The 17,759-nt window shown below is 35.1% G+C and overlaps 1 protein-coding gene across 2 annotated transcripts; it reads right to left on the reverse strand.

Annotated features, from left to right (window-relative positions):
* Window positions 1-1,241: 1,241 nt before the first annotated feature.
* Window positions 1,242-16,659, reverse strand: tdrkh (tudor and KH domain containing). Of its 2 annotated transcripts, XM_048170892.1 has the most exons (15): window positions 16,475-16,659; window positions 11,199-11,356; window positions 10,945-11,036; window positions 9,224-9,416; window positions 8,996-9,135; window positions 8,576-8,882; window positions 6,954-7,120; window positions 6,677-6,852; window positions 6,471-6,535; window positions 6,228-6,379; window positions 5,547-5,660; window positions 5,411-5,465; window positions 3,647-4,570; window positions 1,922-2,010; window positions 1,242-1,803 (listed from the first exon to the last, which is right to left on the reverse strand). In XM_048170892.1, exons 2-14 carry the CDS (start codon window positions 11,323-11,325, stop codon window positions 1,955-1,957), a joined length of 2,568 nt encoding a protein of 855 aa, XP_048026849.1. In that variant the 5' UTR covers window positions 11,326-11,356; window positions 16,475-16,659; the 3' UTR covers window positions 1,242-1,803; window positions 1,922-1,954. The 2 variants fall into 2 exon arrangements, with proteins under 2 accessions (XP_048026849.1, XP_048026850.1); XM_048170893.1 differs by lacking the exon at window positions 3,647-4,570 and having other exon boundaries at window positions 16,475-16,658.
* Between the last annotated feature and the right edge of the window lie 1,100 nt (window positions 16,660-17,759).

The raw sequence follows: 17,759 nt of genomic DNA on the forward strand, positions 1-17,759 counted from the left end.
GCCATAGCAGATTTATTGACCATAACTTTAAAATATAATATGTCTACGGTCATAACGTCATGGTAATAGAATATGACAGGATGAAATAATGGATGGGGTGATAAATGTCTAGATGTGTGGCCAGCTCAGTAGATGGGGATAGTGTTTTATGCCAGCAGTTCAGGTGTGTGCGCTGTAGCCTTACTACAGGTCTTACAGGTATCAGAGTCTGGACCCCTGAAGCCAAAAATCTATAACTTATACAAATTATACTTTTGTTTTGTTTTTTGTTACATTTTGAGGTAGACAATCAACATTTTCTGAGCCAAGGCATATCCTTTCACTGGTCGTTTGTTGGGAAAAAAAACAAAAAAAAAAAAACATTCAAATATGAGTTACAAACATGTACAACCATTTTACAGTAATTCTCTATTGATGCACAGCCTCACATACACAAATTTTTACCTCAACATTCAAATTTTTGGATTATACTCAAAAGCAACATACATTTTGAACATGACATACATGCTAAAAAATCAGTAACTTACAGCTCCTTCAAAGAATTTCAATCAGAAATCTTGTATATTAAGTTGACTGCTTTATTTATGGGTTAGGCAGGTATTGAATTATTTGCTGTTTCTTACAATTGTATTGTTTAGTCTATGCTATCTGTAAATATAATAGAAGCTACAGTCAAACCAAAAATTATTCGTTTTTGATATATGTTTACTAGTGGGTGCAGGACACTATAGTTCATTTATGTAAGTGAGGATAGCAAAATAAACTGTGACATATTATACCCTAAAATTCTTCATACAGTGGACTACCAGTAAAATTGATAAAAATTACCAAACATTATTCAGACACTTTGACCTGACCATGTTTTGCTTAAGTGTTATCTGACATAATTAAGATTAATTTCTGACACAGTTTAACTCTGAGATCATATTTTATTACCATTTTTAAGCTATAGTGAATAAACTGTATTAATGAATGAAATGTTCAAGGTGTCTCAATAAATTTTGGTTTAACTGTATATTATCTATTTCCATTACCATGTTTTCAGCCATTGTCATTAGCATCTGTTTTTTAATCACATAACATCTTGCATATTTTATAACACCTTTTGTATTATTCTACAATTACCTAATAAACAGTGTGCATCCAATTCCCCCCCAAGCATTTTCTGCAGTACAATAACCCAAATACAATAGAAGGACCATGTTCACTCAACTTGCACAAAAAAGCTATTTAAATTAATATGGGGTATAATAATAGACTTTATTTGATTTTATACACATATATACCATAGAATTCAATATAATAAATCTCAATTCACAACATAAATAATTTTGACACAGAAAATGAGAAACGGTACAAAAACCAAAAATGATCCATCAACAAAAGCTGAACCATCTTATCACTTGGAAACAAACCAAAAGGAACCTTGGTGCTACACTGCAACAATACTGAGGTTTCTGACTCAAACATGAGTTCCCTGAGCTCTGCTCTTCAGCTGTCTATTATCTGTTCTTCAGACCAAAAAAATATGCAACATTTTACATGTAAATGAGATGAACACAATGAGAACAAGTGCAAACCATTAAAAACAAACAAACAAACAAACAAACAAACAAACAATCAAAAAAAAACAAATGCCTTCAAGATGTCCTGAAAAGTTTAGACAAGATACAAACATTGAAAACCATTGCTTATATGAGTGAACTTATGCAGTAAATACAGTCAGGTGGCGTAGTCAAGTAAGGCTGTTTCTCAGAGACGGGAAGCATGTGCCGAATGCTAAATGAAGATAACGACTGGTCTCTGGGAAGGAGAAGGACAGGAGGATACAGGCAGAGTGACAGCATTAGTACAATCAGCTGGTCTTAAATGGAATATTATACACAGCTAATTATATGAGATTATAGTGATTTATGCTTACCAATATCAAGGCATACATTTCTTTGGTCTCTTGTCAGTTGAATTCCTCATCAATAGTGTCATCCACACTTCCAGAAATTGAGGCAACTTCTGAAAGATGAACAGGGGGGAAAAAAAAAACCCCATTAAAAACAGGACAAAACTATAAAAGCTAATATATACATTTGATGAAAATTTAACTACAAATGTTGCCATGGTAATTACGTGAAATAAAATAAGATGAAGTACTATGGAGCCCCTAAAGCAGGGGTGCCCAATCCTGTTCCCTTCAGAGTTCAGATCCAACCCTGATCCAACACATCTGACTGTAATTATCAAGTGCTTCTGAAGATCTTAATTAGCTGGTTCAGTTGTGTTTGATCAGGGTTGAAGCTGAACTTTGCAGTAAGTTCAACACAGTATTGGGCAATTCCCCTAAAAGGACATGGTGATGGAAAAAAAAAAAAAATGAGATGAGAGGAAAAATTGTGTCAATTCTTTTGCATTTTGTGTTCGCTTGCAAACCTTGAGTTTTTTTTTTTTGCGAGTGAATGCAAAGTTTCTTGGGGAACATTTTGCAAAGGAACACAAAAGCATTGAATATATTTATTCCTCCCATCTCATATTTTTTCCATCATTATGTCCCTTTAGGGGCTATGTAAAGTACTAAATTTACTAAAACTGAAAAACCAACTTAAATATAAAAAAAAAAGAAAAAAAAACTAATAAAAATGACAAGCATATGAGTCAAACTTGAATAAAATGAAAGTTGAAAATATAAAAAAAGCTAATTAAAAAGAAACCTACTATAATAATATAAATATACTACTACTACTTTTGTATTATACTGAAAAGCAACATACATTTTGAACATGACATACATGCTAAAAAGTCAGTAACTACTACTACTACTACTACTACTTTCATAAAACTATTTTCAAGACAGAAATAGGAAGAAAAAGCAATAAGTAAAACAATTATAAATAGAAAAAAATGACTACAGAGATTTTTTTAAAATGTGAATGTGTGGATCTTACAGAAGAGGATTAGGGCCAAGCAATAATAAAAAAATAAAACCATCTCGAGATTAAAGTTGTTAAATTTCGAGAAAAAAGTCAAGATAAAATGTTGACAATAAAGTCATTAAATTACGAGAAAAAAGTAGGTAGATTATAAGAACAAATTCGTTAAATTAAAACTTTTTTCTCAAAATTTAAATATATTTTTCTCATAATTTAACGAATTTGTTCTCATAATTTAACGACTTTTTTCTCGTAATTTAATGACTTTATTCTCAACATTTTATCTCGACTTTTTACTCGAAATTTAACGAGTTTTTTTCTCGAAATTTAACAACTTTAATCGAGATGGTTTTATTTTTTTATCATTGCTTGGCCCTAATCCTCTTCTGTAGGATCTTGTCTATTTTCAACTGGTAAAAGTTTCCAGAATCTTGAGGCATAATTACAGATGTCCTTGGCTTACAGCACCTTTAATACTTTGAGGTATAGATTTTGAAAACTCTTCACCTTAACAAGCACCACAAATTAAAAAGGTATGCTATGCAGCTCTCCCATTGAAGCCCAAATCCATGTGCAGTGTAAATAAAGCCTCAGTTGTGCTGTATGTCACATAGAAGGCATATTCAGTGTGGTAAGGTGAATTAAAGCCCTTAATTGAAAACCAGTCACATCCCATAGAGATCCAAAGTGCTCCAGTGTCACTAAGTTATGTATAAAAGTAACACCTTTTGTTGAATCGTCTTCACCACTGATCCCTTTTTCACTTTTGAAATCCATTTTCTTTGGTTCCTGAAGGTCTTGTTTACTTCCTCTTCCTCCAGTTACACTTTCATCATTCAAGCTTGGCGTCTGGCATTTCACATCACTTTTTAGCAGGTTTGGTTCATCTAAATTTCCTTCTGTAAATGACTCATGTTTATGCTCTTTAGAAGTGCTAATTAAGTCACTTCCACAGCTGCTACTGTCACTCAGAGCAATAACCTCTGGATTTGGGTGTGGATGAGTCAGATTAGCTGGATTGAGTGCCACTTCAACACTCCTGGATGAGTCTGAGCTCAATTCAATCACAGAGTCAGAGGAAGCAGTGGTCCCGTCACAAGATTCGGTCAAATACGAAGATGATGCAGTGGACGACTGAGGCATGGTGGTGCTGAGAGATGCCTCTGACGAGTCCCTAGAGGAAGTAAGGTAATACCACACTCCTCTGATGCCATCACTGCTGTTACTGCTCTCTGTATTTTCACTGTAACTGTCCACTGCACAAGATGAACCCGTCTCTTCTGACGCAGTAGATGTCATCTTCTTGCCGTAACAATGCGTGCCAAGGAAGACGTCATCACTAAGAGTGAAGGAATCCAGAGCTGATGTCACAGCCTCAACACAGGAAGGAGGTGTGGATGAAATTTCCTGAACTGACAGGACATCTGGGGTTAAGTTGTTGGACTGGATTGGAGGGTCTAGCGCGGAGGAAGACGACTCAAGTATTTGGCTGACTAGATCACTCAGGTTCTGAGATGGAGTGGAGTGGATCAGGGAAGAGGAAGACACGAGTCCAAAACACGGACTCTGGTCCACGTCAGCTCGCTCCACCTCCAAAGAGCTTGTGAGACATGAAGACCATTCCAGCTGCTTTCTTACCCATGCTGAACCTTCACACACGCCAGCCCAAGAACTGGTTAAACACTGCTGAACTGAAATACACTACTGTGCAAAAGTCTGGGTCAGGTCAATTCTGATTTAATATATTTAGAAATGCAATTTATTTCTGTGATGGCAAAGCTGAATTTTCAGCATCCTTACTCCAGTCTTTAGTGTCACATGATCCTTAAGAAATCATTCTTATATGCTGATTTGGTACTTAAAGGGATAGTTTACCCAAAAATGAAAATTCTATCATCATTTACTCACCCTCAAGTTGTTCCAAATCTGTATAAATTTCTTTGTTCTGTTGAACACAAAGGAAGATATTTTTAAGAAAGTTTGTAACCAGGCCACTTTGGGGCACCACTGACTTCCATAGTAGGAAAAAAACTACTATGGAAGTCAATGGTGCCCCAAAACTGTTCCGTTTAACACATTCTTCAAATTATCTTCCTTTGTGTTCAACAGAACAGATTTTGAACAACTTAAGGGTGAGTAAATGATGATAGAATTTTCATTTTTGGGTGAACTATCCCTTTAAGAAACATTTAACATCAGTATTTTTGTGGAAACCGTGATACATTGATGAACAGAAAGTTCAAAAGAACAGTATTTATTTGAAATAGAAATCTTTTGTAAAATTATAAATATCTTATTGGCCACTTTTGATCAATTTAATGCATACTTGAAGTATTACTTTCTTTCCAAAAAAAAAAAAAAAAACCTGACCCCAAACTTTTGAACGGTAGTGTATCTAGAGGAATACAAGCACGCATGAAAAAGGAAGTGGCACAGGAAGGTTGAAGTGTCTCGTTCCATTTCTTCCACAAAGCTGAAAGAAAACGTACCTGACAAACTGATGCAGGACATACTGAATTCAGAGGTTGCTCCAGTCATGTCATCCTGTGAAAATCCAAACAGAGATTCTCTTATTGCTGCTTCCACCTGCAATACACTGTATAACACAATTCATATATATCTTACCAGTATCTTCTGTAATGATCTGGACTCATCCCAGTCTCCCCTCAGCCCAATCCCTTCATCCTCGCAGCTTACAGCATGACCGAGACTAATCAACTCCTTACCCAGATCCACAGCCTGAGGATTTAAAAACAAAAACTATTACAATTTAATCTTAAAATAATCTGATGCCTGTCCATGTAAATCTCACCACTGCAACGTCAGTATTTGTTAGGGTGATTTGGATGGGTCCTAGACTGTAGGTGGATGAGTGGATGCTACAGCATTGCTAGGTGGTAGCAATTCTATTAAAGAGCGCATGAATGTGTGGATTACGTTTAAGATTAAGCAGGTTTCAGAACAGTGTTGTTATTGTTAATTAAAACTAAAACTACTAAAATATCTTATTAAAATTGTAAAAAAAAAAAAAAAGATAAAAACTTATGAGTTCCACACTACATTACTATAGTATAGCCCTATGCTGGCAACGCCAAGGTCATGGGTTGATACCCAGAGAATGCATGAACTGATAACATCTATACCTTTAAATAGCTTTGCATAAAAGCATCAGCCAAATGCAATATGTAATATGCTATAATATAAAATATTCCAGTTTGAGGTGCCAGAATATATATATTAAGAGCAGCCTTTATTGTTAAACATCAAACAGATTCAGTAAAGTGAGTTGTGATGTTGACCTCTAACCTTTCCCTGGCTGTTGTCATAGAGTTTCACACTGGGCCAGGACGAGATCTCAGAATGAGAATAGCTGTACAGTTTGGCCAGTAAAGGTTTCCATTCAGCACAGTATGTCATGCGTTCAAAGTCATCCAGGGCTGCCTCAGTCCAAACCTCTCCTAAAAACAAAATAAAGATATCATTTTTACTTTATTCTGTTAACGAAACTTATATTATTTCACTGATAAACACCTGAACATCACTTTTTACCTGCAGGACGAACCCCTGCTAGGCTGCACTCAATGGCTTGAAAGGGCAGGCTCAGGAAGTCACTTCTGAACACAACAAAATAATATACCATCAGTATGAGTATAAATGTCACTCTGTGCTGATTCAGACATGGGAAAATAATAAAATTCAAGAGCCAAAGCAGCATAAGCATAACAGCTGATTCTGCACTCTCCATCTCTTGTTACCTCATGCTTCGTAAATGTTCCCGTGGAAGCTCCCCATTGTCCCCAAAGTCCACATAATACAAATCCACCAGGCCAGAGCCCAGAATTCCTAACACTCGAGCACGATTCCATGTGCCATGGTCCCTGTACGGAGCAGCCACTATGTCTCCAACAATAATGGTCTCCACTCTGTGCTCCTGGGGTAAGAGAAGTAGTAATTATTCACTAATAATCTAAAAGAAATTAAAATAAAGGAGAAGTAATTTACTAATATATCATGGTCATGGAGCAAACTTACTTGTGAGGTATCACTGTTGTAGAAACGGCTCATTTCAGCAGTCAGTTTATCCAGCTGTAGAGATCGGACCCCCAGGATCTGGATCCAAAAGTGTTGAGGATTCTCAGAGGCAGACACGTACACCTCCAGATGCTCATCGGGCTGGAAGCTCAGGTCTGGACTAGGAACTGATCAGAAAAGACTAATTAGTGATTTGATCTTCTACAGGAGGGCCCGTTTACACAATACTCAAAATATGATTTCTGGGTAGGGCTGAACAATTTTGTGGAAAAAAAATTTCTGCTGAAAATTTCTGATAAAGATTGTAATTTAAAGGTGCCCTTAATTCAAAAATTTAATTTATCTTGGCATAGTTGAATAACAAGAGTTCAGTAAATGGAAAAGACATACAGTGAGTCTCAAACTCCATTGTTTCATCCTTCTTATATAAATCTCATTTGTTTAAAAGACCTCCGAAGAACAGGCGAATCTCAACATAACACCGACTGTTACTGGTGTACGCCCCAATATTTGCATAATGCCAGCCCATGTTCCCAACATTATAAAAGGCATTAGACAAGGGCAGCCAATAACGTCTGGAGCTGCACACAGCCGAATCATCAGACTAGGTAAGCAAGAACAACAGCGAAAAATGGCAGATGGAGCAATAATAACTGACATGATCCATGATAACATGATATTTTTAGTGATATTTGTAAATTGTCTTTCTAAACGTTTCGTTAGCATGTTGTTAATGTACTGTTAAATGTGGTTAAAGTTACCATCGTTTCTTACTGTATTCACGGAGACACTATTTTCATTTTTTAAACACTTGCAGTCTGTATAATGCATAAACACAACTTCATTCTTTATAAATCTCTCCAACAGTGTAGCATTAGCCGTTAGCCATGGAGCACAGCCTCAAATTTTCTTAAAAAAAAGCCTCAAAAAACTTTAACATCCAAATAAATACTTTACTCACATAATTCGAAGCATGCATGCAGCATGCATGACGAACATCTTGTAAAGATCCATTTGAGGGTTATATTAGCTGTATGAACTTTGTAAATGCGCTGTAATATAGTCGACAGCTGGTGTGGCAGGGAGCACGCGATTTAAGGGGGCGGCGCCGAGTGTAAATCAGTGCATTGTTAATGATGCCCCAAAATAGGCAGTTAAAAAAAATAATTTAAAAAATCTATGGGGTATTTTGAGCTGAAACTTCACAGACACATTCAGGAGACACCTTAGACTTATAATACATCTTGTGAAAGAACGTTCTTGGGCACCTTTAAAATATACATGAAGTTTCCCTAAAAATCATAGTGTTTTATATCAGTATGACAAAATTATAATTATCTAAATAAAAAATTCTAAATAATACAATAGCAACAAATATATTATATATATATATATATATATATATATAACATTTCTAAACATGTTCTTAAAAGGAATGGTTCACCCAAAATTAAAATTCTGTCATTTATTATTCACCTTCCTCTTCTGTGGAACACAAATAGAGATTGCATAGAATCTAATACAGGTTTGGAACGACATGAATGTATGTAAATGATGACAGAATTGTAATTTTTTTTGTGATTCCAATAATTCATTGGTCTTGTGGGTTAGGTTAATCTTACTTTCAAATTTGGAGATCTCCAAAGGCGATACTGGAGAGAGAATCTCCTCCTCCTCTGATTTAAGGGAATTTTCAGCAGTATCACTGCCGTCTGTAAAGCCGTTGACCGTAGCAGGCTCCTCTTGCTTAAGCTCAATCACTGGGGACGGTAAATCTTTTCCATTAAGCTTTAATAATTCATTCTCTGGTCCTTGGGCCTTGTTAAATTGCTCAGTTTCTGGCGGTTTCCTCTTCTGACGCAGTGCAGAAGCTTGACTTATCCGCTTCCGTACGGTTTCATTCTCTATGACCTTCTCCATGATCATCTCCTGTGAGGAAAAACCATAACCAAACACTAGGTTTCACTCACTACATGTGAGCATAAAATCTGTGTGAGCGCAGAAAGCTATTTTTCTAAACCACACGTATACTAAAATCTCACCTTTGCACTCTGAACTTCCTTGCGTGTGCCGGTTATTGTGATCTTGCCCTTCTCCTCTAAGCCATGTCCACGATCTTTGGAGCAGTTTACCCTGGCCCCTGAGACTCTGTTTATGAACTTTAAGGTCTCACCACCACGACCTGGAGCAAACAACATTGTGAACAACATGTTGACAGAATGATGCGAAGAAAATACGACAAGATACTTTTACTTCAAGTGTACACCAACCTATAATTCGTCCAAATGCCGTCTGAGGCACGTCTATAACATCAGTGATGACCTCACAGTCAGTGGCCAGTTTCTCCAGCGCACACTGTGCCACCAGAATCTGCTCGGGTGAGCCCTGGATCAGAAAATTCACCATGCTCTGCTCTTCAGTGTTCGGCAGCACATTTATCTGGGCACCAGACTTCTGATTCACCTACACAAATGTGAGAGTTAGAGAATCACAAAACAAATCATAAAACAACTACTCAAGTACTTTCAATGTTTTTCAAATACTAATTACGATTTTGTTCTTTTAAAGGCTTGTAAATAACAAATATTCTAAAACTTAAAGGGTTAGTTCACCCAAAAATGAAAATTATGTCATTAATGACTCACCCTCATGTCGTTCCAAACCCGTAAGACCTCTGTTCATCTTCGGAACACAGTTTAAGATATTTTAGATTTAGTCTGAGAGCTTTCTGTCCCTCCATTGAAAATGTATGTATGGTAGACTGTCCATGTCCAGAAAGGTAATAAAAACATCATCAAAGTAGTCCATGTGACATCAGTGGGTTAGTTAGAAGTTTTTGAAGCATCGAAAATACATTTTCGTCCAAAAATAACAAAAACTACGACTTTATTCAGCATTGTCTTCTCTTCCGGGTCTGTTGTATATCCGCGTTCACTGACGTAAGACGCTGCTGACGTGTTATCTGGTGTGCTCAAGCTTCGTTTACAGTCTAAGGGAGACGCACGCTGTATTCAAGATATATGACATCAGCAGCGCCACTGCGGAGTCGTGAACGCGGATTGACAACAGACCCGGAAGAGAAGACAATGCTGAATAAAGTCGAAGTTTTTGTTATTTTTGGACCAAAATGTATTTTCGATGCTTCAAAAAATTCTAACGAACCCAGTGATGTCACATGGACTACTTTGATGATGGTTTTATTATCTTTCTGGACATGGACAGTATACCGGAGGGACAGAAAGCTCTCGGACTAAATCTAAAATATCTTAAACTGTGTTCCGAAGATGAACGAAGATCTTAATGACATTAAGTCATTAATGACATCATTTTCATTTTTGGGTGAACTAACCCTTTAATATAACATTTACATTTATTGAAGTAGAAACTTTTATCCAAAGTAGCTTACAAAATGAGGAACAAAAGTGATTCATCACAGAGACAAATATTCATAGCATACAATAATACACACACATACACTATCATTCAAAAGTTTGGGGTCAGTAGTTAATTTGACTAAAAGTAACAAAGAAATCTATAACGTTACATCATTATTTATAATGTTCCATTTCAAATAAATGCGGTTCTTTCTAACTTTATATTCATTAAAGTATCCAAAACAATGTTTCACAACTGTTTTCAACATTAATAATAAGAAGAAATGTTTCTTGAGCACCAAATCAGCATATTAGAATATATTCTGAAGGATCATGTGACACTGAAGACTGGAATTAATGATGCTGAAAATTAAGCTTTGTCATCACAGGAATTTGAATATACAGTGTATATTATTTTACACTATTATAATATTTCACAATATCACTGTATTTTTTTTTTTAAATTAAATGCAGCCTTGGTGAACATAAGAGACTTCCTTCAAAAACATTAAAAAGTCTCACATGCCCCAAACTTTTGAACAGTATATTGTTTATCCTGTATAGTTCCAGATCAGATAACATACAAGTGACATAAAAAAGAAAGAATAAACACTCACTAGGTCTAGAAAGGCGCTTTGATATCTTGCAATAGATCGGTACACGTTAAGGGGAACAGATATTCTGGACTCCTCTTTGCTTTGGCATTGCACTACAAAATCAAACGATGGAATGAACAATATTAAAACTATATTATCATTGTTAAAATTCCAAACAATATCATTTTGACCATCAATGAGTGAAAACTTATGTCAGAACATGGCAACTGTTACAGTAAGAGCATGAAAAGGGCTTGCTAGAGTCCACAACTTACCACTGCTGCTTCGAATGTGACGGTAAACAAGGTATCCCACCGTGGCGCCCACAGAGAGGCCGGCAGCTAAAGCTACTTTCTTCCCCGAGCTCAGGCTCTTCCACGGCCCATCTTGCACCGCGGCCATCACTTGAGTCGGTCCAACCGGTAAACTCCACCTAGAGATGTAGAACAAGCTGTAAGGTCCATGAACAGACCCGAACTTTAGTCCGCACCATGTACGACTTTACATGGGCCTTCTCAGTAGCGCCATGCAACACGAATGAATTGTTGATGACAACGGCAAAGATTTCAAACTTTGAATAAAACTTTAAATCCAACAAGAAAATCTGCAGAACTCCAATCAAATGTTACTATTTGAGCACTCATTTATGATATTAGTTAGCCTAATTTTTGTTACCTAATTGGCTTAATAAAGAGAACAAAGATCACATTTCACAAACACTGAGACTTTAATGCCCCAATAATTGGGTTTTGAACATTAAAGCCTGTGGAAACCTTTTCTGGAACATGTCAGATCTTTCAAACACAGCATATTTAACAACACAGTCTTTGTTTTATTAAATTAGATTTTAAAGTTCAAGCACACAGCAAAAGCAGTGCATTGGACAAGGCTGCAATAACACACTTTGCCATCTTGTAGTAATGGCAAAAATTCAAATCTCCCAAACCAAATGAAAGCTCTAATCAAATCATTTGCATTTTCATGAGGTATTTCTGCAACAACTGCATCAGCTGAAGGACAAAGCTGAGCTTCAGCACAGTACTGATGCATAAAGCGGTGGGCGACACACAGATGTCGCAGACACACACAAGGAGCAACACCATGCAGAATGATTCTCACTGTGAAAACAGGGCAGTGGGGCTGTAGCTCAGAAACACACGGGGTTTAGGGACATCCACGTCCATCTTGTTCCCTCAAACCTCCTGTTCTGCCTCTCTTCAGCAGAAGAAACAGGCAAAAGAGTGAAATATGATTAAACACCAGCTGAATGATTTGTCCTGAGCATGACAGGACAGGAGCTCCTCACTTGGGGTACCCCAATTACCCCATTGGACCCTTTTTAAAGACTGTGTTGATGTGTTGCCATTAAATTACAGAAAACTGCTTAACGCTGTTGCGCGAGTTGTTTCTAATACAGCTTCTGAGGGAGTGACTGTAAATTTGACGTCCTTCTCTCTTCTGACCAACATAATCCAACACTCACTTTTTTCAACAACTTTTTACCGCTTTTAGAAAGTCAGAAACATTATCATATATATATATATATATATATATATTTTTTGCTTTTGCAATTGGGTCATGTTTTCATCAAAAACCTTAATTTCTTTTCGACTGAAGAAAGAAGGACATGAACATCTTGGATGACAGGGGAGTGAGTAAATTATCAGGAAAATTTTATTTGAAAGTGGACTAATCCTTTAACGATATGATTTTTACAATTAAAAGATTAACCAGTTATATGCATTCAGATTGGTTATTAACTAAAACTAAAACTGTTAAATTGTTAGGTAACTGAAATGAAGTTGAAATAAAATAATTAATTAAATTATTAGAAGAAAAACTTTAAAATTAAAATGTTACCTTGGCAACTAACTTTAACCCTTATAGGGTCTTTGGGGTCTTTTTAGACCCCAACGACGTTTGCTCAAATAAAAAAAAAATTAAAAAAAGTTCTCTTTATCCAAATGACATGTACAAACTTTGTACAGTTGTTAACACTTTCTAGATTTATAAAGAAAAAAAATTTGAGTGATAGCTTGTTTTTATGTTAGTGTAAAAAAAAATAATAATAATAAAAAAAAAAAAGCACACTCAGGGTCTTCTGGGTCTCCACAGACCCCAGGCAACAAAATGTAATTTTGTTATAAAATAATTGCTTTTAAAAAACAAAATGTAATTTTACTCTGTTTATTAATGTTTTTACTTCATATTTGTGCAGTTTTTGGAGGATTTCTCATATCTTTTAAATTGATATAAACAAATAAAATAAATATTTTTTATACAAAAACAGCTTTTTATGTAAAATTCACTTTATAAAAGACCCACATTTCTAACTTTCATTCATGGGGATAACATGGATAATTTGACATGGTTTAGTGTAAGATTTTTGCCCATCTTTTGGAAAATGCAGTTTTAAAAGTAAAAAAAAATATCACTTTAACCAGTAGATGGCTGCAGAGCTCCGCTATTTGCTATGTGTTATTTGAATGACTGAAAGACATCTTTACATAAGTTTTTTTGTTGTTGTTGTTGGATTCATATCTAAATGTTATGAAATCACAATTATAACAATAAAAATTACTTTTTGTCAAAGTTTAGCATTTTTTTGTACTGAAAAAAAATAAATAAATAAGTTTTTCAAAAATGTTGATTTTGAGGATGAATTTTGTCCAATTTCTAAGCGGAGGCTCATCATAATGTAACAATATTGAAAAACAGATTTTTTTCATTACAAAAAAATACTAAACTTTGACAAAAAGTAGCCTTTATTGTTATAATTGTGATTTCATAATATTTAAATATGAATCCAACTGAAAAAAAAAAAAACTTATGAAAAGATGTCTTTCATTCGGTACATAGCATATAATGGAGCTCTGCAGCCATCTACTGGTAAAAATTATAGTTTTAAACTGCATTTTCCAAAAGATGGGCAAAAATCTTACACTAAACCATGTCAAATTATCCATGTTATTCCCATGAATGAAATTTAGAAATGTGGGTCTTTTATAAAGTGAATTTTACATAAAAAGCTTTTACAAAAAAGCTGTTTTTGTATAAAAACCTATTTAAAAAAAATATTTTTTAATTTATTTATATAAATTTAAAAAAATATAAATCCTCCAAAAACTGTACAAACATGGAGTAAAAACATTAATAAACAGAGTAAAATTACATTTGTTAAAAAAAACAAAAACAAAAACAAAAACAAGTATTTTGCTACAAAATTGCATTTTGTTGCCTGGGGTCTGTGGAGACCCCGAAGACCCTGAGTGTACTTCCCAAACGAAGACCGCACAAGGGTTAAAAAGTTAAAATATTAAATGACATCCCGTGTGCATCTGTGTAAGCGCTCGGTGAAAAGCGTGATGTCTATTTACAACATGTTTTTGAAGCGCTGATCATTGTAGCAAATCACAGACATATCTCATTAGCATGTGAACACAATTGCCAATCAGAGGCGTTTACGAATCTGCTCAACAGCGCTCAAGGAGTCACATTTTTAAAATTTCAGTACCGATTTTGACAACACCAGAATACACATAGAATTTCTACAACTTAAAGGTGCAATATGTAAGAATTTTGCAGTAAAATATCCAAAAACCCCTAGGCCAGTGTTATATATTTTGTTCACTTGAGTACTTACACAATACAGAAAATATTACATATTGCACCTTTAAAGGTGCCCAAGAATGCTTTTTCACAAGATGTAATATAAGTCTAAGGTGTCCCCTGAATGTGTCTGTGAAGTTTCAGCTCAAAATACCCCATAGATTTTTTTAAATTAATTTTTTTAACTGCCTATTTTGGGGCATCATTAACTATGCACTGATTTTTTCAGCGCGCCGCCCCTTTAATTCGCGTGCTCCCTGCCACACGAGCTCTTGATTATATTACAGCACATTTACAAAGTTCACACAGCTAATATAACCCTCAAATGGATCTTTACAATATGTTCGTCATGCATGCTGTATGCATGCTTCGAATTATGTGAGTAAAGTATTTATTTTGATGTTTATATTTGATTCTCTATGAGTTTGAGGCTATGCTCTGTGGCTAACGGCTAATGCTACACTGTTGGAGAGATTTATAAAGAATGAAGTTGTGTTTATGAATTATACGGACTGCAAGTGTTTAAAAATGAAAATAGCGACGGCTCTTGTCTCCGTGAATACAGTAAGAAACGATGGTAACTTTAACCACATTTAACAGTACATTAGCAACATGCTAACGAAACATTTAGAAAGACAATTTACAAATATCACTAAAAATATCATGTTATCATGGATCATGTCAGTTATTATTGCTCCATCTGCCATTTTCGCTGTTGTTCTTGCTTACCTAGTCTGTTGATTCACCTGTGCAGATCCAGACGTTACTGGCTGCCCTTGTCTAATGCCTTTCATAATATTGGGAACATGGGCTGGCATATGCAAATATTGGGGCGTACACCCCAACTGTTACGTAACAGTCGGTGTTATGTTGAGATCTGCGTGTTTTCCGGAAGTCTTTTAAACAAATGAGATTTACATAAGAAAGAGAAAGCAATGGAGTTTGAAACTCAATGTATGTCTTTTCCATGTACTGAACTCTTGTTATTCAACTATGCCAAGGTAAATTCAAATTTTGAATCTAGGGCACCTTTAAACTAAAATGAAAATTGAAACTAATCAAAAATATTTTATTTAAAATATTAATACTTTATTAGTATATAAATACTAAAATAACACTGTATGTAATCTAATGTGATGTATTTTCTTGGCATTTAAAAGCAATATTGGGCATTTGAAAAGATGCAAATCTGAATGATGCTCACAAAGATAGATTTGGTAGAACAACCAAAATTAATAAAAAGTGTTGACAGACATATTAAAGAATGACATTTTAGAAGCTTCTTGCACTGTAATTATAATCCATAAAAATAACTTTTTGTCAAGTGGTCCCAAAAAGAACAATTTTAAACCTATTTAATATCTATAAATCATAAATTAATCAGATTATTTATAAGCAAATATGTAAAACTCAGATTTGGGTGGGGGTAAGTAGAGTCACTACCCATAGATGTGGGTCAAACCAGACTTTATTTGAATGTAGGTCTGATTCACTTCACTTTTTCCCTCTCTGCAAACCTCAATATAGGTTTAGCATGTGCAAAAATAAACAATAAGGCATCAGTTACATCTACCTTTACTGTTTTCTTTTGCTCAGTTGCATTGTCATCAGATATTTGCACATAAAAGCATTAAAACAGGACCTGCTGTGCATCATGCACGTGAATATGGGTGTGCAATTATTAATGCAGCGCCTGTTAGCACGTGATGGATGTCATATCACACGGGGTGCGGTGTATATCTTTTACAACAATCTATCCGTTTCATAGCCATAAAAGTATTTTACAAATCATATCTCTGACAAAGGTTTGTTTGGCTGGATCATGCCTTTGCAACATACTGCAGGTCGTTTGGATTTTCAACAGGACATCTTCACCGAACGGCTAAAGCACTGAACACCAGAACCAGATAAAGCACTAAAACACACATTCCGACATATTTACCTCTAAAACGGTATAAAATGTGAGGGAACCCTCGTAGCGAGTCCTTCAAATGATCTTATGACACCCGTCAGCGTGTTGCTGATCCACCGGCGCTGCCGTGCTTCATTCTGTAGTACGCAGTACGCACAGTTAACCTTTTAGCAATGATTGGCTACCATCCCGCATGTCAACCGCTACATCCAATCACCACCTCTGATGTTGCGGCACCTCTTTATTTGGGGCAACGCCCTCTATTGGACGATTATAGCAACGCACAGTGGGCGCAACGATTTCCTATCAACCTTGATGGTTGAATGAGGCATTAAAAAAAGTCGTATTTTTTTTTTTTTTTTTTTTTTTTTTTATTGCAATATTAACAAACAGAACAAGTCGGTACATACAAAAATATAAAAATATTTCAAACAAAAATTAAATTTCAAACAAATTATGGTTCAATAGTAGACAGAAGACATATTTAAGAAACTTAAATCTACTGAACAATAATCCTAAAAATTAGAGAAGAGAGAAGAGAAAAAGAGAGAAAAAAAAGAAGAGGGCAAATAAATAAACAAATATATTAAGGAAGAATATTTAACATGGCACAAATTCTGGGTGTTTCCTTTGCTTTCTTGTTAACAGAAGTTGAAAATGTATTTAAATACATCTTCAATTCTTGTTTGAAAAAGTTAAAGTGGGGTTTCCTTTTCATATATTTACATTTATGGATATAAAACTTTGCAATAAATAAAAGAAGGTTTATACAAAAACTTTCATTTCAGCTTTCTTGTCTTTAACATGAAACCCAAAAAGAATGTGTCTGTATGATACAGAAAACATTTTGGACAATCAGATCATCAATATTATTCCAGAAAGACCAAGTAAAGGGACATTCCCAAAACAAATGATCAACAGTTTCAGAAGAGGCTTCACAAAAAGAACAGGATGTATCGATGTCACTTCTAAATTTCTGTAAAAAGTCATAGTTTATTCAGCCCAGTAAATTAATGTCATTTTTTTCTTATTTATTATTCCATTTAATAAACAAGTAAAACTGAATGGTAAAAATTCTGAATAGTACTGAAAGGGTTTAAGCACAGTTTATAGACCAATATTCAAATAGCCTAATTTTTTTGTCAATATTTCATCACAATTTACTTTTTTTTTTTTCAGTTGTTCTAGTAACATAAGGACTTAATTTCATATAATGCTCTCACAAAGAGTATAATGTCTGGCTAAAATATTACAGAGCTATAATCATAACTTCTACGGCCCTCTGATAATGTCCGTTTATAGAAGACATTTTGAA

Source organism: Megalobrama amblycephala, linkage group LG20, assembly GCF_018812025.1.
Source record: "Megalobrama amblycephala isolate DHTTF-2021 linkage group LG20, ASM1881202v1, whole genome shotgun sequence".
In the NCBI taxonomy this organism is placed as follows: Eukaryota; Metazoa; Chordata; class Actinopteri; order Cypriniformes; family Xenocyprididae; genus Megalobrama; species Megalobrama amblycephala.